Below are 22,775 nucleotides of genomic sequence, written 5' to 3' on the forward strand. Positions count from 1 at the left end.
GCTAATTCTTTTAGTTGAGTCATGAGTGCCTTGAATTTTGGGCAGTGGCAGTGTTGTTGGAAAAAGTATATATACTTTCCTAAGGGAGAAATCTCAGAATAGGAAGGTCAGTATTAATTTGTGTGCATATATATTGATATATTGATTAAATAATTTAATTACTTTCATTGTTATCTTCAATAAACTCTGGTGTTGAGAGAGAACCTCTGAAAGTTGATTTGTTGAGGACAACAACATCATTACTACTAGGGAGCTGAAGTAAACACTTTTAGAGAACAGAGGTTCCCCTGGGAGGTATTTATGTCTGCCATACTGGTTAGGAACAGTGTTGGGGTACATGTGAGGAATTTCCAGTAACTTCTGTAATTCTGAACTCACTGATTTCTACTTAACATATTTTTCTCTTTTCTTTTTTAAAAAATTTATTTATTTGAGAGGGAGAAAGAGAGTATGAGAAGGGGGCAGGGCCAGAGGAAGAAGCAAACTACCTGAGCTGGAGAAGGGACTCTATCCTGGGACTTCAGGATCATCCCCTGAGCCACAGACAGTCGCTTAACCAACTGAGCCACACAGGCTCCCCCACTTACATATTTCAAAGTGGAAATAGGTGTTAGAATTATATGGTAAGAAAAAAGAAAAAGCATGTGTAAAGGTAGATAGAAAAGACTGTATTGGAGCCTGGCATTAATTAATGATCTTTAGAATTAGCTGCTGGTTTGCTCATAAACTAATAAACAGATGCTTTGCCTGATTCTGCTTTTTGCACGAGGCCCTTTTACAAGCTCCTTAACAAATGCTCACATTTCCAGTTTCTCTCTGCTGCTTTTGGATGTCTTTGGGGGAGGGAGGAAGCTTTGAATGTCTTAAAGAGGCTCTTTTGCCTGTGAATATCTTAGCATTAGAAAAAATCAGTGGAATTCTTAGGGTATACAAAAGCAGTGAGTGAAATGGAAGGTATGGGTTATGGGCATCTGACCTGAAGGAGGAACAAAAGACACAAGCGTGGATAGAAACAAGAACAATTTTTCTGATAAAATTGATATCCCTTGATGTTGGCCTTTATTTATTTTTATCTTCTAAAAGATTTTATTTGGGATAGAGTGAGAGCAGGTGAGAGACAGAGAAAGGGACATGAGCGAGGATGGGGGAGGACCAGAAGGAGAGGGAGAGGCAAGCTCTCCACTGAGCAGGGAGCCCTCGGTGGGGCTCCATCTCAGGACCCGGGGGATTCACAATCCCAACTTAGAAATATTTGATTTACAAATATCCTTATTATCAAGTCTCTGGTTGTGGCCTCATTTATCTCCTGTGACTGCCATCGCAAGTGCACTTCCCGTCAGGTGCTCACCTCTTTCATTGAGTGAAATATAACTTTGTAAGTCTTTCTTCCATTATTATGGAACGGTACATGGAAGGGGAATTACCCATTTTTATTGCTGAGACCAAATTGGTGGGACAATGAATTCTCCTTCCCAGTTGGAAGTGTGAATTTATTTTCACTTGGAAACAGTAAGAACTTTCTAAAATAATTGTTCGAACAAACACACTAATCCTGTAAGTACAGAGTAAAACTTATACCTAAATGAGTGTTTTTCTTTTTCAATGTAGTAATCTTTGGAGATTTTATACTTACAGTAAGTACTGCTTTTAGTGGACCTGCTTTTAGAATTCTTGTTTTGGAGTTTACTTTCAGAATATTCTTTTGGGGTATTTTTAGAAATAGGGAGTCTTTTTCTTTTGACATATTATGGGAGATGGGGAGAAATAAAGTTCTTTTGAATTTCAACAAAATAGTTAACCCAGCTCTTTGACTTTGGGCATATTGCTTTGCATATGAGAATTTGGTTTGTTCATCATGGAAAGAAGCAGCATGATCCCAACATGGCAGGGTTGTAGAGAAGTTGAATTAGATAACCAAGTAAAGCACCTGGCATATGTTACCCAGTAAATGCTCTATTCCCTCTTTATCTTTTCTTCTTGCCTTTTAGGGTCTATTTGATTTTAGAATCAACTAAAAGATATTTAGAGTAAGTTTAATTTAGAAAAAATGATGTTTTTGATATATGTTAAGATAATAGTAATATAGAAAGACTAGACTTATATAGCAGGAGACTTGGTGTTGTGCTGTTGATTAGCAAAGGCCCTCACCTTTCTGGATAATAGTACTAGGTATCTGCTGAGTGTTGTCTGCTGAGTTCCATATGTGTGCCACACACTGTGTTAGGTATTTTATCTATAGATGTCTCATTTAATTCTAACATCAGCTTGGCAAAAGTTGCTCTCTGTTATTCCCATTCTATAGATCAGGGAGTTAAGGCAAAGAAGTTAAGTGACTTTGCTAAGATTGTGCAGTAATTGGCAGGATTCAAATGAATTTCCTGGGGCCTGGTTGGTGAAGTCGTTTGAAAGCTTCTGACTCTTGGTTTCTCCTCAGGTTGAATCTCTGTTTCCTGGGTTCAAGCCTTGTGTTGGGTTCTGTGCTCAGCGCCGAGTCTGCTTGAGTTCCTCACCAACTCCCTTTTCTATCTCTCTCAAACAAATCTCTAAAAAAAAAAAAAAGTTCTTTTCCTTTTACATACTCCTCAACCTTTCTTTCTGTAAAATTGGGGTAGTAATTTTATTTTTTGTGGTTGTTTTTAAGTTCTTCCTCTGTGAGAGAAGTGAAGCAGTGTAAGACAGTATTAATGATCTTTGCGCTCTATACCTTGTGCTTGGCTGTACCTTTTTTTCTTTATTGTGTAAAATATACATGTGACATAATGTGTGACCATTTTAAGTACACAATTCAGCGTCATTAGGTACATTCACAGTGTTCTGTTTGTCACTTTGAATTACCACATTCCGTCCAAAACAATACAAAATAAATCAAAGTAAGCAAAGTTATTGCACTATTCTGTTCACATAATGCTGCTAATTCAGATGTTAGTGATTGTGGTATCCTGGGAGTAAATCAGGGCACTTGTTTACTTTTTTTTTCTTTTTGTGCCTAGTCAACATTATTTTCCCACATATGATAGATGTAGCTAATATTATAAACAGATACATTACTGCTTTCTATGAACTTATAGAGCACAGTGGGAATAGGCAGCAGTCAATGAATGCAGAGAGATATACAGCTGCATAAGTATTACTTATTTAAATACATTGAAGGAACATATTGTTTAACCATGAATATAAATATAGATTTTTTTTGGACGAGGGATGTGTTGGTAAGTGAATTTTGTATTAAGATAGTTTCAAGGCAGAGGCATTCTCTTTTGTCTTCTACTTTTAGAGAGGCTCTTTGAGATTAGCATGGACTGTTTGAGGAGGCAAGGACAAGATGCTTTTTGTGGGTGGGGAGTAAGTGGAAGTGAAGTAGTTAGAAGATGGTAAATTGAAAAATGTTCCTGGAAAGTGTGAAGGACCTCAGTGAGTGAGTTCGTATGGGATGGTCTATTTAAAACATTTGGAGGGGGTAGTTGAATAAGGCACTTTTTTATGGGACATTTTTAGCTAACAATCAGGGGAAACTTCTTTCTTTTTATAAGAGTAGAGACTAATTAATATATACTTTTTATACAAAGTCAGTGATTAAAGAGATTCAGAGCTCCAAGAGGCAGTCATCAGTCAGGAGGGGTTTAAAGTAAAGACCCTTTATTTTCTGTTCAGTGTAACACTTATGGCATAATTAGGTACATCTGCAGTGGTTTCTCAACCCTCTATTGGTAAGGTTTGTTTAACTGGTGAACTTTAATTGTAGGAGTAAATATCACAGATTCTAGAGTCTTCCACCTGCATTTTTATAGTGTCCTGGTATAGCATTGTGTAACCAGTTACAACTTTTTCTTTCTCATTTGTTTTTCTGGCATGTAATATGCTTTTAATAAAGAGCATATTTTGAATATCTACTTTGAATATCTAGCATATTTTGAATACTATATACAAAATAATATAATAGATGATGGGTTCCAACTAACTTCTTTCTAAAAATGTATTCAGTGACCTTTATTATTTATTAGATTTTTGGAGAAACATCCATTAATCTTACTATATGCTAGGTGTTGGTGGTACGTTAGACACTGGAAATAGAAGGGGCACGAGAGACTTATCCTAAAGAGGATATCAGAAGAGAGAACACATTATTTGTTTTTATTTTGAGTTTGAATCATGTCTTTAGTTTATCGAAAAATGATACTAAGGAATTATCTCTGAAGATCTTAGAGAACATTTATTCTCAAAATATTTAGATTGGAGTATTTAATTTGATAAATGCTTGAACTATTAATGGAAGTACTAAGTACAGACAATATTATTTAAAGAATTTCTCTCAGTGGTGATAATTAAGAAAATCTTAATCACGAGATGCATAAGTAGTTGCCCGTATGGTAAGCCAAGTTCTTGGCAGTATATGATATTGCACATTGTTAACAGGCTACAGTCATTGGATTGTGATTAAGAGTCGGCTGCCTCCCCTTCTTAGTTCTTTTCTGCATGAAATTTGCTGACCTTAAGGGCATTATGGGAGGGAAGCTAGCTCTGAAGACTGGATTTACTTCTTCAGCTTCAGTTATTTCTGAAGCTCTTGCTTTCTGAGGTTTCCAAACTGTATTCCCTGCATGTATCGATTGAATGAGATGTCTCCTTTGACTGCATTTGGTTGTCACTTCAGTATGACCTTTTCTTTCTGTCTTCACTGCCATGACTTATATTCTGGTTTATATTCTGTTACTTCCTGCCTGGACTGTTGGAACAGACACTCATTGGGAACAAGCATGTAAACCATAGCTGCAGTTTCTTCTCTGGATTAAAATAAAATCGACTGTATGGGAAAGCATATTTTGAACTTGAAAGCATTACACAAAATATAAGTTGTAATTTCTTTCTGTTACATTTTTTATTATGTCACAGTCCTACTTAAAAATCACTGGTTGCGGGGCGCCTGGGTGGCTCAGTGGGTTAAGCCGCTGCCTTCGGCTCAGGTCATGATCCCAGGGTCCTGGGATCGAGCCCCACATCGGGCTCTCTGCTCAGCAGGGAGCCTGCTTCCTCCTCTCTCTCTGCCTGCCTCTCTGCCTGCTTGTGATCTCTCTCTGTCAAATAAATAAATAAAATCTTAAAAAAAAAATCACTGGTTGCTTCTTTTAGGTGCCTCTTTCAGAGATTCATTGTCCTTCAATGCTGACAGCTCCAGGCTCTCTTTCCGGATTCATATCCTTCATATCCTGCTGCTTTTCCTTCCAGCAATTGCTAGTGTTCTCTTCCTTTCTTTGGGGGACTGCTGGCATAGCTGAGGACAAGGCTGTTCTCTGCTGTGTGGGACTGAACTGAGCTTTCTAGTTGCTTGATTCTTGGGCTCCACACTCCTCTCCTGCATGTCCATAGCAGCAGTGTGGAGAGAGGTGAGTGTGAGGGGGATGGGCAGAACACTGAGTGGTACTCTCATGGAGAACCAGTCAGTTAGCCAAACTACTTTGTTGGTCCCAGAGCTCATGTTAGTTCCTGTTTGAGTTCTTGCTTTTTTTTTTTTTTTTTTTCTAATCCCACTTACTAAAATCCAATTCTCTTTCCTAATGCCACCCAAAATGTAATTGCTTGCACGTAAAATTCAGGCATCATTTGTATAGCAGTGATATATCACTGCTATATATATATATATTTACCAATATATATATTGGTAATAATATATAGTAATGAAACTGGCTTAATCTTTGGTTTTGAGTAGAGGAAGACAAGTTGGAATTTAATAGTGGTGTTGGTTGCTGGCTTTAGTTAAGTTTTATTCTGTTTCAGCTGATTTCTTCTCAGTAGAAAGTTCTGTTCTTGCTTTAGGAAAAAGAAAGGAATGCTCAGTATATAATGCTAAAAAGATTTATCACATCATATTGCATTTAATACAAAGTGAGGGCACCCAGCGGAGGGAATTTGTCTTAATTGTTATGTGAATGTCCAGCACCAAGCACAGGGTCTGACATATTACAGGCACCCTATATCCTATTTACTTGAACAAATGAATTCTGTTTAGATATCTGAGAAACATGTTTCTGGCTATGGAATACATGATACGTACTGGTGCATTTTGGATAGCTAAAGTAGATGTCAATGAGATGTTGGCAAAGGAGAACCATTTTGTCATTTTAGCAGTTGTCTTTGGAACCTTTACACCAGATTCATTATATGCACAGATCTTTTGTAACAGTTTGTGTATTTGAAAAGAAATTTAGGTCAGCTATTGTGAGTTAAAATGATCATTTGAGCTGAATTAACCTGGAAGGGAAACAGTTGAGAAAGAAATGAAAAAAACATTAGAACAGGTATTGGGGTTCAGAATTCTCAGTTATTCTGAGATTTCTAGTCCTTAAGTCACTGTACCAAAAAGAGATAAAATTTTATGTGGAGAAATGGATCACTCTTGCCATATCCTCAGCTCCTGTTTTTCCTTTTCTGCTGCTCCAGCTTGGCAAAACACCAAATCCCACAGCAATGTTCATCATTTCCCTCCTCCATTCCTTGGACCCATGGAGTATTGCAAGCCTATAGGATTACAGTAGCACTTCCTGACAGCTGTGCCTCTCAGCCTTGCCTCTATTCTATTTTCCTCTGTCACCAGAGTGATCTTTCTGTAATGGATCTGATTGTGTTGGGCTTCTCCTTGAAAATCCCCTATTGTTTTCAGGATAAAAATCCAAATTCCTTAGTTGGGAAAAATGACTCTTAGAGATCTGGCCCCTTCTTTCCAGTTTCTTATCTGATCTCTCTTCTTTTCTCCATTTTTTCCTCTGTATTCCAGACATATTAACTAGTGGCATTTCTCTGAATGTTCGTTTTCTTTTCATGCCACTGAACTTACGACGTTTCTTTCCTTCTTTCTTTTTTTTAAAATATTTTATTTATTTATTTGACAGAGATCACAAGTAGGCAGAGAGGCAGGCAGAGAAAGGGTGGGGGGGGGAGCAGGCCCCCTGCTGAGCAGAGGAGCCTGATGCCAGGCTCAGTCCCAGGACCCTGGGATCATGACCTGAGCTGAAGGCAGAGGCTTTAACCCACTGAGCAACCCAGGCACCCCATTATAATGTTTCTTTTTCCAGGCATGCGTTTCTCTCCCTCCCTATAGTCATCAACTATAGGTCATTTAAAACTTCCCAAGGTTACCTCTAGAAAACGTTTGGCTTTTCCTTCCCAGTCTATATTGGTTCCCTTCCTCCATGCTCTCCTCGTGCCCTACAAATAGTGTTTTCAGTGGTCCCTAACCTAATGTAGTAGTCCACATGCTTCCCTTCTCACTAGACTGTGAACTTTCTTCAAATACAAGATACTCTTATAAGCTCTTTAATTCCTCATCTCTGTCACTGGTTTGCACAGTATAGAAGCCTAGAAGTTTATGGTTTAGTTAGTATATGAAGTAACAACTTATCAGAGACACAAAATTGCCTGGCTAAGTCCTGGGTATTATGATTGTGAGAAGTAGAACATGGTTCTAGCCTTGTACATAAACTTATTTGTGTGGGCAAAATGACCCATGAAACAGAGATTAATGAAGTACAACATCAAATGAGGACTTAGGTTGAATGATTTGAGAATAAAATATAATCAGATTTCAAATTCTTTGGCATTTCATATCTGTTCTTTATTTTTCTACTTAATACTTACCACTGCTAACATGCTCTGCCTTTTACTTATTTATCATGTTACACTTGCCTTCCCCAGTATGCTGCAAGTTTCATGAAGAATTTTTTTATAATTTTTTATTTTTTATTAACATAGGATGTATTATTAGCCCCAGGGGTACAGGTCTGTGAATCGCCAGGTTTACACACTTCACAGCACTCATGAGGAATTTTTATTTCTTTTTTCACTATGGTATTTCCATGCCTGACACATGGTAGATACTCAATAGAAGTTTGGTGAATGGATGGAATAGTGTTCAGGAAAGGAACTGATCCCTGAAAGATAGTACAGATACAATACAGAAACATTTCCTAGAGATGTTACAACCTGAAACAGACCTTGAAAGGTAGTGTTTTATTAAATTAGTTAATTTAATTGAAAAAATTCCAATTTTGTTTTTACATGAATTTTTTTTCAGATTGTATGTTTCTCCTAATTTTTTTTCTTGTTTTTTTTTTTTTTAAATTTTTATTTATTTGACAGGCAGAGATCACAATTAGGCAGAGAGGCAGGCAGAGAGAGAGGAAGGGAAGCAGGCTCTCTGCTCTCTGCGGGGCTTGATCCCAGGAACCTGGGATCATGACCTGAGCCGAAAGCAGAGGCTTTAACCCACTGAGCCACCCAGGGGCCCCCTCCTAATTTTCTTTTAAGGCTTTATGAGGTTTTTAGAGCCCCCATCATTCACTTTACTTTTAGAATTTGACTGGATTAACAACAAAGCCTGTTTAATCAGTGACTGATGATAACTAACCCTTGTGTACTCCTTGCAATAACACTTTCACTCCATATATTTATTAGCAAAATGCGTAAAAACACAGGTTTGCTGGAGGCAATAACACATTCCATATGTTAGGATACATGTTTGTTTATCTTTTACTTCACCTCCATTCAGAATAAGTACAAATGAGTTTGAACTTCTAGGCATGTCAGGGTTCTGGTTGTTTTGTGATGTAAGAATCATAATTGACCATTGTGCCTGCAGGTTCTTTGATTTTATTAAATCTTGATTAGGGTTTTAAATACACACACATAACACACGTGTCACATAACTTAGGATTGCGTTGCCTGTTGTTATAGTTTTAAACTTTTCTGTTTGCTTCTCTTCCAAGACTAAAGAAATTAAAATTAGATTTTGACTTCAAACTATTAAAAGTGTTAACTCCTCCAAACGAGTTACAACTGGAACATGCATGTAATCCAGATTTGCATTGTTCTGTTACAAAAAGAAAAAAAATTATTAATTGGTTTCCAGAAGTGGCTTCTTGACATTGTTTTCCCTAAGCACAGAATTAGATGATTTCTTAGGCCATTGTAGCTGCAGTAGATCTTAGTAAACATCTAGACTATTTTACAGGTGGGGTAACTAAGACACAAGGACAAGTGATTTGTACAGAATCGGACAGTTTATAACAGAGGCAGAATGATAAACTAGATTTTTTAAAATTTTTTATAAACATATATTTTTATCCCCAGGGGTACAGGTATGTGAATCACCAGGTTTACACACTTCACAGCACTCACCAAAGCACATACCCTCCCCAGTGAACATAACCCCACCCCCTTCTCCCAAACCCCCTCCCCCCTGCAACCCTCAGTTTGTTTTGTAAGAGTCACTTATGGTTTGTCTCCCTCCCAATCCCATTTTGTTTCATTGATTCTTCTCCTACCCACTTAAGCCCCCATGTTGCATCACCACTTCTTCATATCAGGGAGATCATATGATAGTTGTCTTTCTCTGCTTGACTTATTTCGCTAAGCATGATACGCTCTATTCCATCCATGTTGTCGCAAATGGCAAGATTTCATTTCTTTTGATGGCTGCATAGTATTCCATTGTGTATATATACCACATCTTCTTGATCCATTCATCTGTTGATGGACATCTAGGTTCTTTCCATAGTTTGGCTATTGTGGACATTGCTGCTATAAACATTCGGGTGCACGTGCCCCTTTGGATCACTACGTTTGTATCTTTAGAGTGAATACCCAGTAGTGCAATTGCTGGGTCATAGGGCAGTTCTATTTTCAACATTTTGAGGAACCTCCATGCTGTTTTCCAGAGTGGCTGCACCAGCTTGCATTCCCACCAACAGTGTAGGAGGGTTCCCCTTTCTCCGCATCCTCGCCAGCATCTGTCATTTCCTGACTTGTTGATTTTAGCCATTCTAACTGGTGTGAGGTGATATCTCATTGTGGTTTTGATTTGTATTTCCCTGATGCCGAGTGATGTGGAGCACTTTTTCATGTGTCTGTTGGCCATCTGGATGTCTTCTTTGCAGAAATGTCTGTTCATGTCCTCTGCCCATTTCTTGATTGGATTATTTGTTCTTTGGGTGTTGAGTTTGCTAAGTTCTTTACAGATTCTGGACATTAGCTCTTTATCTGATATGTCGTTTGCAAATATCTTCTCCCATTCTGTCAGTTGTCTTTTGATTTTGTTAACTGTTTCCTTTGCTGTGCAAAAGCTTTTGATCTTGATGAAATCCCAATAGTTCATTTTTGCCCTTGCTTCCCTTGCCTTTGGTGATGTTCCTAGGAAGATGTTGCTGCGGCTGAGGTCCAAGAGGTTGCCGCCTGTGTTCTCCTCAAGGATTTTGATGGATTCCTTTTGCACATTGATGTCCTTCATCCATTTTGAGTCTATTTCCATGTGTGGTGTAAGGAAATGGTCCAATTTCATTTTTCTGCATGTGGCTGTCCAATTTTCCCAACACCATTTATTGAAGAGGCTGTCTTTTTTCCATTGGACATTCTTTCCTGCTTTGTCGAAGATTAGTTGACCATAGAGTTGAGGGTCTATTTCTGTGCTCTCTATTCTGTTCCATTGATCTATGTGTCTGTTTTTGTGCCAGTACCATGCTGTCTTGATGATGACAGCTTTGTAATAGAGCTTGAAATCCGGAATTGTAATGCCACCAACGTTGGCTTTCTTTTTCAATATCCCTTTGGCTATTCGAGGTCTTTTCTGGTTCCATATAAATTTTAGAATTATTTGTTCCATTTCTTTGAAAAAGATGGATGGTACTTTGATAGGAATTGCATTAAATGTGTAGATTGCTTTAGGTAGCATAGACATTTTCACAATATTTATTCTTCCAATCCAGGAGCATGGAACATTTTTCCATTTCTTTGTGTCTTCCTCAATTTCTTTCATGAGTACTTTATAGTTTTCTGAGTATAGATTCTGTGCCTCTTTGGTTAGGTTTATTCCTAGGTATCTTATGGTTTGGGGTGCAGTTGTAAATGGGATTGACTCCTTAATTTCTCTTTCTTCTGTCTTGTTGTTGGTGTAGAGAAATGCAACTGATTTCTGTGCATTGATTTTATATCCTGACACTTTACTGAATTCCTGTACAAGTTCTAGCAGTTTTGGAGTGGAGTCTTTTGGGTTTTCCACATACAGTATATCATCTGCGAAGAGTGATAATTTGACTTCTTCTTTGCCAATTTGGATGCCTTTAATTTCTTTTTGTTGTCTGCTTGCTACGGCTAGGACTTCTAGTACTATGTTGAATAGCAGTGGTGATAATGGACATCCCTGCTTTGTTCCTGACCTTAGCCGAAAAGCTTTCAGTTTTTCTCCGTTGAGAATGATATTTGTGGTGGGTTTTTCATAGATTGCTTTGATGATATTGAGGTATGTGCCCTCTACCCCTACACTTTGAAGAGTTTTGATCAGGAAGGGATGCTGTACTTTGTCAAATGCTTTTTCAGCATCTATTGAGAGTGTCATATGGATAAACTAGATTTTTAACTGTTGTTGAGAAGACCAAACTATGGCTAAGCCTTCTATTATTCTAGTAAATACTTTAAACTTCTAGGCCATTTCTAATTCTAGAAATACATGTGGAACTGATGGTGTTTTAAAAGGGTAATTTAGTGACCTGGCAGTATAATAGAAGTAAGTTCTTAGAGTTTGTCAAATTGCCAGTCAGCTGGATTGGGTGTAATTGAAGTTTTGGCAGTACATTTTCATTTTAGTGTGTAGGCTGTTTACTGTTTGAGTCAACAAGTAACTTTTACTAATCTGATTTTAAGCTTTGAAAAGCCTTAAATTATCTCTAAATTGTTAGATTAAATTTACACATTTTCCATAGGAAGAGGTTTAACCAATAAATGTATATTAAAGAAAACATGAGGAATAAGATTTTTAAAAGTTCAGTCTTTTTTTTTCCCCGTGTTTCCTTGTTAAATTTAAGAAGTGATGTATTTTAAAAGGTATTAATATGGGTGAGCCCTCATTGTTAAATAGAAACGTGAAAAAAAACCCTTTCTAAGTATCATGTAACTCTTCTGTGTATCCTTTTCTTATATTCTCTGCTGTATTTACTTGGATTCACATTTTAATTAAACTGGATTCTTCAAAAATATCACCTTGTATTCTGTGATTTTTAGGTTATTTTTTCTTTTTTTAAGGAAGGCATTCTGTTTTGGGGGGAATGATTAGTAAATATAATGTTGAATAAGAAAAAAATAGTTCAAGATGTGGAAGAATATAGAAAACCTGATGTCACTACTAGAGTTACTTCTGGTGGTAGTTGCCTAAGATCCATTAAATTGAGTTATTTATTTTTAATGAGTTGTGTCCATATATTACACTTTCGATGACTCTGCTAGACTTTTAGAAACCCATTGGTTTGACTTAGTCTGAAATTTAATGTTTTTAAACATTGAACATGAAATGTTTTAAAATTTAGTGTTGTTTTTCTTTTCCATTGTATTCTCTTAACTTTATAGCCTATGTTTTGGTGTGGCAAGTTAGTGATTCCCTTCATTCTCTTTCAGATCCCTGCCTATCACTGAGTCCACCATGCTTCACAGAAGAAGACAGATACAGTCTTGAAGCTCTTCAGACAATACATAAACAGATGGATGATGACAAAGATGGTGGAATTGAAGTAGATGAAAGCGATGAAGTAGGTGGAAAGCTTTTCCTGTTATTCTCTTAAATTTTCCCATTATTCATCATATGTGACTCAGGTTCATCTTCAGTATCTTTAGTTTTTCTCTTTGCATTCTAATTTTACCCTTTGTATTTGTACACCTTTCCTTTTTTCTTTTTTCCTTATGCATATACAAGTCTTCTAGTTTTATAATAATCCCCAGTCTCATGTTCTTGCTTTCCTCAAACATATGTCCTCTTCTGACTATATCAGTTATTATCTATTGCTGCTTTATTAATCACCACAAAGCTTAGTGGTTTAGGACACCAGTTTATCATTTCTCCTGATCCTGTGGATTGACCGGGCTCAGCTAGGTATGTTTTCTGTTCCCTTTGGTATAGTCTGAGGTCACTGTGATGCTGTGTGGTTGCATTCCGCTGGGAGCTCTGCTGGGGCTGAAATGATGACTTCTTAGTTTTCGCAGTCTTTCTTCACGTGGTCTCCCATCATGCATAATCTAGCTCAGGCTTCCTTACAGCATGGCAGCTGGCTTCCAGGGAACAGTGTTCCAAGAAAACAAGTTTCCGCATAAAAGTACTTATCATCCCTTGCTTGCCTTGCCAGTGCCAGTTAATATCAAATTGGCTTAAAGCAAGTGATCTGGTTAAGCTCACAGTCCGTGGGAGAGGATTATACAAGGGCATGAATACCAGGAGATGTGGTGTATTGGGGGGTCATTGATGTAATGATCTACTGCACCCGCTGTACAAATAAATCATGTTTTATTTCTTGAGCATTATCATCTTCCTCCTGACATCCCTCTGGCGTCCCTTTTAGTTTCTCCATAGAAGTTGTTTTCTTTGGTTGGAATCTTACTCTAGCCAAGTCCCCTGGTTGTTTTTCAGGCCTCTTCAATCTCTTATATTTGTCATAGTTGAGATGCTTCTCTTTTAGTTTATATGATACTAAATTATGTTTTTTCTACATTATAATCTAATGTTATATAACAGTCATATTCTCTAATCACATTGTTACCTAATAATTATAGTCTCTAAAGATTAATTCTTGACTTGCTCTGCAACACTTTACCTTGCGAATGCTCATCCTTTTGTAGGCTACACTTGGTTCCTCCATCTCTAAGCCAGTGTAGATTCCTGACCTACATATGTCGCTTTCTGCCTGACATCTTTTGAGGGCTCTTACTTTTTCTTTCAAGTTAGTTTGTCTAAAACAATATCTCAGCTCTCTTCTTTGAAATCTATGACTATTCAGCGGCCCTTCTGGATCTACTTCTCCTTAGTTTAAAATTTTCCAGATCAGGTGTTGGCCGACTTTTTTTTTAAAGGCCCAAGTTATGGGTTGAAATGTGTCCCCACAAAAATACATATTTTGAAGTCTTAAATTCTAGTACCTCAGGGTGTGGCCTTATTTGGAAGTAGGGTAATTTCAGATGTAATTAGTTAAGGTAATATACTGGAGTAGTGTTGGCCCTTAGTTCAGTATGACTAGTATCTGTGTAAGAGAGGAGAACACCACGTGGTGACACAGACACTGGGGAAAAGCTGACCCTGATTGAAGTTATGGAGCCATAAGTCAAGGAATGACAGGGATTGCTGGTGACTCTAGAAGCTAAGAGAAAGGTATGGAACAGATTTCTCTGTTTTTATAGAGCTCAGTTTCCTCAGTGGTCAGAAGTGAAAGTCTTATTGCTCTAATTGCCCGGTCTTTCTGCTGACCAGTCCCATCCCAGGGTGATCTAGAGGCACCATTCTGAGTACTCTCTTAGTATGAACTCAGAGTGTGATCAGAAGGGGCAAAATACACTCTTCTGACTCAGGAAATTCAAGGGTTTTAAGAGCTCTCTGCCAGGAACCAAGGACAAAGACCAAATATATTTCTTATCCTACAATTACAGAAATATTTAAATCTGAAAAGAATAGCAAAAATTCACATTTTTTCAATCATTAAAAGTACTCTCCAAGGAAAGATCTGTTAAACTTGCATGTAATATATAGACAGGGAGGGATTAAGTAAGCTTATGCAGGTATTTGACAGCCTATTTAAATGTATCTGATTGCATAATAGTTCCTCGAATTACAAGTTATTTTAATCTTTTTAACCTCATCATCAGATATTAAATGCTCAGATGTGTGAAGTGTTATCATTTATCACTGTGCCAAACAAAGTAAACAGGCATGGCTGTATAATTTATACTTATTTGGATTCATCTTGAATTTTTTAAATTTCAGTGAAATTCCAAATATTTTATAATAGAGGTTAGAAGTAAAAACTTTATGTTAAAATGTAAAGCTTATTTAAAAAAAACTTAGAACTCTGTGAGTATGATTGGTGAGCTTTAATATTTAAAAACAGGAGATGTTATTCTTGGTATTTCTTCTGATATTAATATTCAAGAGCAAATAAGGTATGCCTCTATATTTTATTAGTACCTTACAGAGTCTAGAAATCTACTGTCCAGTATGGTAGCTACTAAGATATGTTTGGCTACTGGGCATCTAAAATTGAGATGTGTTACAAATGTAAAATGCACTTCAACTTTTGAATATGAGAAAAATAATGTAAAATACTTAAACTTTAAAATATTCATTAACTGTTGGAAATGATAATGTTATGGGCATACCAGATTACATAAAATATGATATGAAACTAATCCCGTGTGTTTCTTTTTACTTTTTATTGTGACTTCTAGAAAACTTAACATCACATATATAGATCAAATTAATTTGTATTGGAAGCACTGATGGTGTGTTGTAGGCTTTAAGGAAAGAGTTGTTAATTCTGTGGTTCTTCGACTATTTTGGTGCTTTCTGATCTGCAAAACTACATCTTGATTTATATTTCTTGGTTAAGTGTTTCTTTTTTAAAGAAGTGAATTGTAATATCATTCTGCGTTTCTAGCAGTCATCATTAGGAAACTTCATGAGTTTAATAAGAAACCTTAGTCAAAAAAATTAAAGTACTTAATTTCTTGTGATTTTGGTTTAGAATGTTAACTTTTTTAAAATTTAGAAAAATATTTAGCATTTGAAATGCTACTTGAAAACTTAATTTTTTTCTCTTTAGTGCTTCTGCTTTTGTTTTTTGTTTTTGGTCATATGAGAAAGCATTTACTCTTTTAATTTATTCATGCATTTAATATTGAGCTAATATTTGAAGGTCTGTTTACACCAGATACTCAGATCTTGGAATATATCCGGGACAGAACAGAATCTCACATTAATCTTCAAACCCTAACGTGGACATTTTGTTGGATGCTTGTAAAAAGGTAGACTAAACAAAAAAAAAACCAAAATAAGCAGGAAAAAGGGGGATGAGAGCAGGTAAATGGTGGGTAGCTGTAATTTTAAATAGGGTGCTTTCGGCAGGCCTCACTGGGAAGGTAACATTTAAAGAGTGTACTGTATGGAATACTGGGACAAGTAAGAGAGTAAGTATCTGGCAGTTTTTCAAAGCTGTTCTCAAATTGAAAATAGAGGACAAGAGTGTTTTAGATTAAGAACGGGATATAAAGCTTTTGCTTTCCAGGTCATTGTCTTCTGACCCAAGATCAAAAAGATTAGATGTCAGTGTATGCTCAATCTGTGACCTGTTTAAATTGAGGTTTTGATTACAGTCAAGTTTGTCTATTCTGCCAATATTGGAGATATTTTGGAAAGTGTAGGTACTTGATTAAGAAATACTTTTTTTAAATAAGAGAAATGAATGGTTTTGTTGATTTGAACATAGCATAGGAGGCAGTGACAATTGACATTGTTATTGTCTGCTTTGTGGACTAAACACTTTAGTATAGTTTCTAGTGTGCATGAACTTTGTTTTTACTTTTCCTCTTTTTAAAAAAAATGTAAAAATCCTTTTTTCCCTATTTTTTCTTCCTTTATATATCCATGCTTACCTTTTAGTGGTAACATTTGGAATAAATAATTTTAGAGTTTATGTTATCAGTTTTTGATATTTATAATTAACTGTAAACCAATTTATGTAAAAAAAAACTGGTTGTACCTGATATTTCAGTTTTTTTTAGATTTAGCTAATCTACCTGAATAACACCTCTGTCATCTTTTATCGGTATACTTCTTAGAAAACTTAGTTAATAGCACAGATGTATGAGTGTCTGAAACAAGGAGAGTCACTATGAAAGTATGCAAAAATAGGGTTAGGAAAACCTACTAGAAAATACATTTTAAAATAGGATCAGTGAGTTTTGAATTACGTGGAGTACTGTTTCCAAAGGAATAAATGCATGTATATATTTACTGAAAATTTTAAGTTAAAATTTTAACTTATGTAAACATATCTTTTGCTATGTAACAAATTACCCCTCCCCCGGCTCCCAAATTTGGCAGCTTACAACAGTGTATGTTCATCATCTCACAGTTTGTTTGGGTCTGAAATCTAGGTGTAGCTTAGGTGGGTCTTCTGATTGTGGGTCTTTCAATAAGCTGCTATTAAAATGTCAGCTGGTATTGTGGTCTTCTCAAAGCTGGATACATGGTGGAGCCACTTCAAGGCCTAATCATGTGGCTTCATGGTTGTTGGTCTTCACAGGTCTTCACTGGTTGTTGGTTGGGGATAAGAGTTAACTGCCACATGGCTCTGTCCATGGGGCAGCTCTTAACATGTCAGTGAGCTTCCCTTAGAGAGCGTGGGAGGGAGCTCAGAGAGCAAGAGAAGGTCAACAACCTGGGAGTTAAAGTCTTTTTGTAAGCTAATCTTGGAATTGGAATCCCTTTACTCTTGCCAAATTTTGTTTGTTAGAAGGGAGTCACTAGGTCCAGCTGATACTCAAGGGGAGACTGTTTGACAAGGTATGGGTGTGAGAATGTTGGGGTCATTGGGAGCCATTTTAGAGACTGATTAGCACAGTTTGTTTCTATACTCTGCTCAACTACAGATATTTGATGGGAAATTCTCAAGCCATGGAATTATAAAATATAAGAACAATAAAGTTACACAACTTCCTTCAGAAGGCTTTGTGTTGGAGGAGACCCACAATAAGACTTTTCATGTTGATCTTGGTAATAGAATATGTCTAGAATTTTAAAGCATTGATACACCCGATTAAAATGATCTATTAAGTACTATTTTGCTGTTAGTAATTATGTGTAATTATATGCATAAATGGACCAGTACAACTTATTTGACCAAAGGATCACTTGGCATTCAACTGAAAGGACAAACAGAGCAAAGGTAAGGTGAGGAGAGATTAGGTGCTAAAGAGTCCTTGCCGTCTGTTAAGTTATAATTATTGAGGCATTTCCCTGCATATTGGAATTTTTATAGTTTCATAGTTCAGTTAATGTGTTATCATAAAAACAGGCTTTAAATCTTTCTGGGAAATAGTAGCAATAAGCATATAAATAGAGTAGCAGAGACTGTTAACGGGTTAACAGTTTCAGTTAAAAAAAAAAAGAAAAAAGGGTTAAATGGCCAAAATTGGGAAAATTAAGGGAATGATCTTTTAATTTTGTTACTATAGGAATTATTGAACTTACGTTTATGGATTTATATGCTAAAGTAAGAGAAAATACTGAGTGTTTACCATTTGTTTCACTCTATAAGCACTTCACATGGACTGTGGTATGGGCTCCTCATAGAAGCCCTATGAGCTACGAGTATACTCTCCATCTTATTTGCAGATGGGGAAATAGGCTTAGGGAAGTGAAACAGTCTGCACATTGCCACCAGCTTGTGGGGTGGTATGGGTGGAGTTTGAGTCCAGACTGAAGACATGTTCTTTTTATTTTATTTTATTTTATTTTATTTGTTTATTTGAGAGAGAGAGAGAGCGAGCATGAGAATAGAGAGGTCAGCAGGAGACCTGATGTGGGACTCTGTCCAGGGACTCCAGGATCATGACCTGAGGCAAAGGCAGTTGCTTAGCCAACTGAGCCACCCAGGCACCCTGAATCCATGTTCTTGATTTCCAGCGTGTGTTCCTTTCTCATGTTAATGTTTATCATCAATCTCCATTGTTATGCCCTTCCTAATATAATTTACAAATAAATAGCTATGTGTACATGGTGTACAGATATAGTAGATATACCTGTATCTATATATACATACTATTATATTAGACATATTTGATACATACATACTATTATATTGTTATGCTTTTTAAAAAATATTCACATAAATGAAAACTGAGATAAAATTAAATATAATAGAAGTTCTCGTGTTCTCTCCCTCATGAGTGGATTAGATTCTATATCTCTGTGGGGTCTGGGCAACTGAAATTGGAGATGACTACGCTAATGAATTATAAAGCAAGATCTGTTATAAGTCACATAGACTTCATTCCAGTTTTATAAGAACAGGTAACTGAGAATTTTTTAAAAATGCAAGTTCCACAGGCAGCCGGGTGGCTCATTGAGTTAGACATCTACCTTCAGCTCAGACCATGGTTCCAAGGTCTTAAGATCAAGCCCCGCATTGGGCTCTCTACTCAGTGGGGAGCCTGCTGTCCCCCGTTTGTGTTCTCTCTCTCTGTCAAATAAATAAGATAATAAAAATAAAGGCAAGTTCCAGAGACACTGCTAATGTTAATATTCTTTAATGTTCACTGTTCGCTGTATATGGGTCTCTTAACAATATAGCACATCAATTTCTGATATACTTAGGGTGACCACTCTGCTTTTCAAGATTGAAATTAGTTCTGCTGCCTCTGATACCTGGAATAAATGGTACTGTAAGAATGAAACAAAACTTACACATTTATACTAATAAAGAAAAAAAGGCAGGGGATGATTGAGGCAGAACATTTAGATATCATTTTGATAATGGAAGGCATGGTTAAAATCTACATTTTATTTCCTTTGTTTCAAAAATACTTCTATAAATTTGTCACTATAACCATTGTAGCTACAAATTTTAATTTTTATTTGAAGTGTATCTATTGATATGTAGAGATCCTAGAAGAGAAGTAGTGATTACAAACACCTATAAATAGGAGTCTATGGAAGAAATATTCTTCTGTTACCTGCGAAGAAGTCATCTCTTAGAATATGTGTACAGTTTTTTGATATTCTGCAATGCACCAAAATCTTTTAAGCATCAAATTTTGTTTTGCTGTTTCACTTACCTTTTCTCTTTTAACATTTTTTTTAATTGCAGTTTTGGCAATTCAAAATAATATGGAGGCTCTGTATGTGTTTGGAAGCAAGGTAGAAAAAAGGTTGAGACCCTTTTTGCATAAAGCTTAGAGTGAAGAAGGAAAGGCAATAAATCCTGAAGACAAAGGGGGTCAGTGCACCCAAATCTTTGGCCCTTAAGGGACAGAAGTGGATGAAAAGGAGTTGGCATAGTTCCTGAAGGTTGCTCTAAAAACCAATCAAAGTGTGTTCCCTGGACAAAGCAGCAATGTGTGGAAATGCAAATTTTCAGGACCCATCCCAGACCTACTGAATCAGAAATGTGGGAGGGGGGCCCAGAAATCTGTATTTTAACAAGTCCTTTGGTAATTCTGATGCCTGTGTTATCCTTTAATAAATCTTATGGTTGTTTTTCTAATATATACTTTTGTAACAGTTTTTATAATCTTGGGCACAGTATTTGTATTTGGCTACTATGATGGTCTTGCAGAAGATACTGTTTCCTGACCCTGTATTTTGTGATTTTACTTTTCCCAAGTTCTACTTAAAATTTTCTTAATATGTTCTACTGGAAGTCATAAACATGTGTAACACAGTAATTATTATAGTAATATATTAATTGTTACTGGAAAGCAGGGTGTGCTTGTATATTGCTGGGGAGAGAATTCTTTGCTTTTGTTAAAGTAAGATTGTTCTGTAACCTAGAATGGTTAAGAACCATTGTATAAATTATTGAAACAGGTCTTAAGAAAGTATCTTTATTATTTCATAGTTGTACTTAGGATATTTCTTAAGTTCTAAGTTTGCTGTCTTGCCTCAGCAATTTTTAGTTGAGTACCCAGGCTTTTTATGTCTTGTCATGACAATTGTAGTTGCTCTTTACTGGGCTTCCTTCTCTATCTCTTGCTTTTCCAGTTAATTTACCAGTTGCTGTTATCTTTCTTTTTATGATATTTAGTAAGAATGAATGCTTCCAGACCATTTATTTTTATTTTTTATTTAAAAAAATTTTTTTAAGTTGATTCCACGCTCAGTGTGGAGCCCAGCGTGGGGCCTGAGCTCACAACCCTGAGATTAAGACCTGAGCTGAGATCAGCCTAACCAACTGAGCCATCCAGGCACCCCTCTCCTAGACTATTTCTGTTCATGTGTCTTCTTATCCCTCAGAGCAACTACCATAGAACTTCAGAAGACTTTTTCTTACCCTACCATTGCTTGCCATCCAGAGATGGGATGTAGTGTAATGGTTACCCTCTTTTTTATGTCCTTAGTTGCCTGTCATTTGAGAAACACCATTGGTACTATCTAGTTAATATATACAGATTAAGTGGGCTTTTGTGCTGCAAAATATCAGGTACCTAAGTATCATAACAGTTTTTGTGGAAAAATGTTTTTCTTTTTCTTTTCTTTAATTTAATTTAATTTATTTATTTGACAGAGAGATCACAAGTAGGCAGAGAGGCAGGCAGGAAGCAGGCTCCCTGCTGAGCAGAGAGTCTGATGTGGGGCTCGATCCCAGGACCCTGAGACCATGACCTGAGCTGAAGGCAGAGGCTTTAACCCACTGAGCCACCCAGACATCCCAAGGAAAGATGTTTTTCAAATGGCAAATACACTCTTAAATACAACCAGTGTGTAAACTGGGAATGAATGGTCTATGGTATGAGATCTGTCTATAAGAGCCAAAAATTTCTGAAATTATTTGTGGCCTTGAGACATTTAACCCACTACCTTTGGCCTCTTTCTAGGAAGTTACCACAACCCCTGCTTCAACTAGTAAATCTTTTAGCCCCTTTTCTCAAATGATTTCCATTTTCTTTAGACAGAATATCTGGCAATTACCTGTTTTCATTAAAGAAATCTTCCCCAGGGCATCTGGGTGGCTCAGTTGGTTAAGTGGCTGCCTTTGGCTCAGGTCATAATCCCAGGGTCTTGGGGTCGAGCCCCACGTCGGGCTCCTTGCTCATGGAGGAGGCTGCTTCTTCCTCTCCCTCTGTCTGCCACTCTGCCTACTTGTGCTCTCTCTCTATCTCTCTGGCAAATAAATAAATAAAATCTTTAAAGAAAAAAAAATAAAAAAAAGAAATCTTCCCCATTCCTGTGCCATTAGTCTTTCATTTCCCTTAACATGACTTTCGTATTAAATACTGTTATACACTAGAAGGGGGCAGAGCAGCAGGGGTGTGAATCAGGATCTGTCTCTGTACTGCTTTAGTTCAGCCTGACTATATAGCCAGTCCTGCTCTTCTCCCTCCTCCCCCAGGCATTTTCAGGATCATGGCATGGCAATGCATTTATGTAATATATTTTTTGTGAGTTTAGCACACTTCGCATATCTGGCTTCTAAAACATCTGAGTTTCGGTGTACAAAACCTATTCCTGTTTCACAAGTGAATATTGTACATTTACAGTAACATTAACTCTATCGACCTTATAATTTCTGTTGTTATGGATATGGTGACATATAATTCATCATCCATACTGGAATACTTTTCAGAGTAAAAGACGGTACTATTAATAATTACACCAGGGCGACAGGTGCACATGAGGATTGTCCTAGGCAAACGGGGCCATATAATTAACTCACTATATGTCTTTCCACAGTCAGCTTTCCTCTGTAATTTCCTTTGTCTGTGTCTTGCTCACTTTACTAAGTTGTTATTAAATTGATTCAAGTATTGTGCCAAGGTTTGTGCTGTTAGCAAAGGTTGGATCTGTTTCAATTCAGTTTATCATACTGTCTTTATGCATGGGCCCCTTGTTTTCCAGTAACATGACAGAGACTTTGACATAATTCTAGTTTTTCCTAGAGCTAAGTGATTTTTTTTGTCTTTTTATTCTCTGGAAATAAAACAATGTAACAGTATTTTCCATATTAACTTAAAACTTACTGACCCTTTCTTTGATTTCTAGAATTTATTTATTTTTAAGATTTATTTATTTAGAGAGAGACATGAGTGGGGAGAGGGGCAGAGAGAGAGGGGAGGGAGAGAATCTCAAGTGGACTCCACACTGAGCACAGAGCCTGGTATAGGGCTCGGTCCCACAACCCTGAGATCATGATCTGAGCACAAGTCAAGAGTTGGAGGTTAACTGACTGAGCCACCCAGATCCTGCTACTTTTTTTTTCCTTTTG

General features: G+C 36.8%; 1 protein-coding gene across 2 annotated transcripts in view; it reads left to right on the top strand.

The window, feature by feature from the left end:
• Positions 1-22,775, top strand: part of STIM2 (stromal interaction molecule 2) — a 141,579-nt gene that overhangs the window by 47,844 nt on the left and 70,960 nt on the right. For both annotated transcript variants that reach the window (XM_004762646.3, XM_004762647.3), the window contains exon 2: positions 12,433-12,563. In XM_004762646.3, coding sequence (XP_004762703.1) covers positions 12,433-12,563 — 131 coding nt within the window. The remainder of the gene's footprint in view (positions 1-12,432; positions 12,564-22,775) is intronic.

The sequence above is a fragment of the Mustela putorius genome, unplaced genomic scaffold (genome assembly GCF_011764305.1).
Source record: "Mustela putorius furo isolate JIRA1106 unplaced genomic scaffold, ASM1176430v1.1 tig00000083_pilon_pilon_pilon, whole genome shotgun sequence".
In the NCBI taxonomy this organism is placed as follows: Eukaryota; Metazoa; Chordata; class Mammalia; order Carnivora; family Mustelidae; genus Mustela; species Mustela putorius.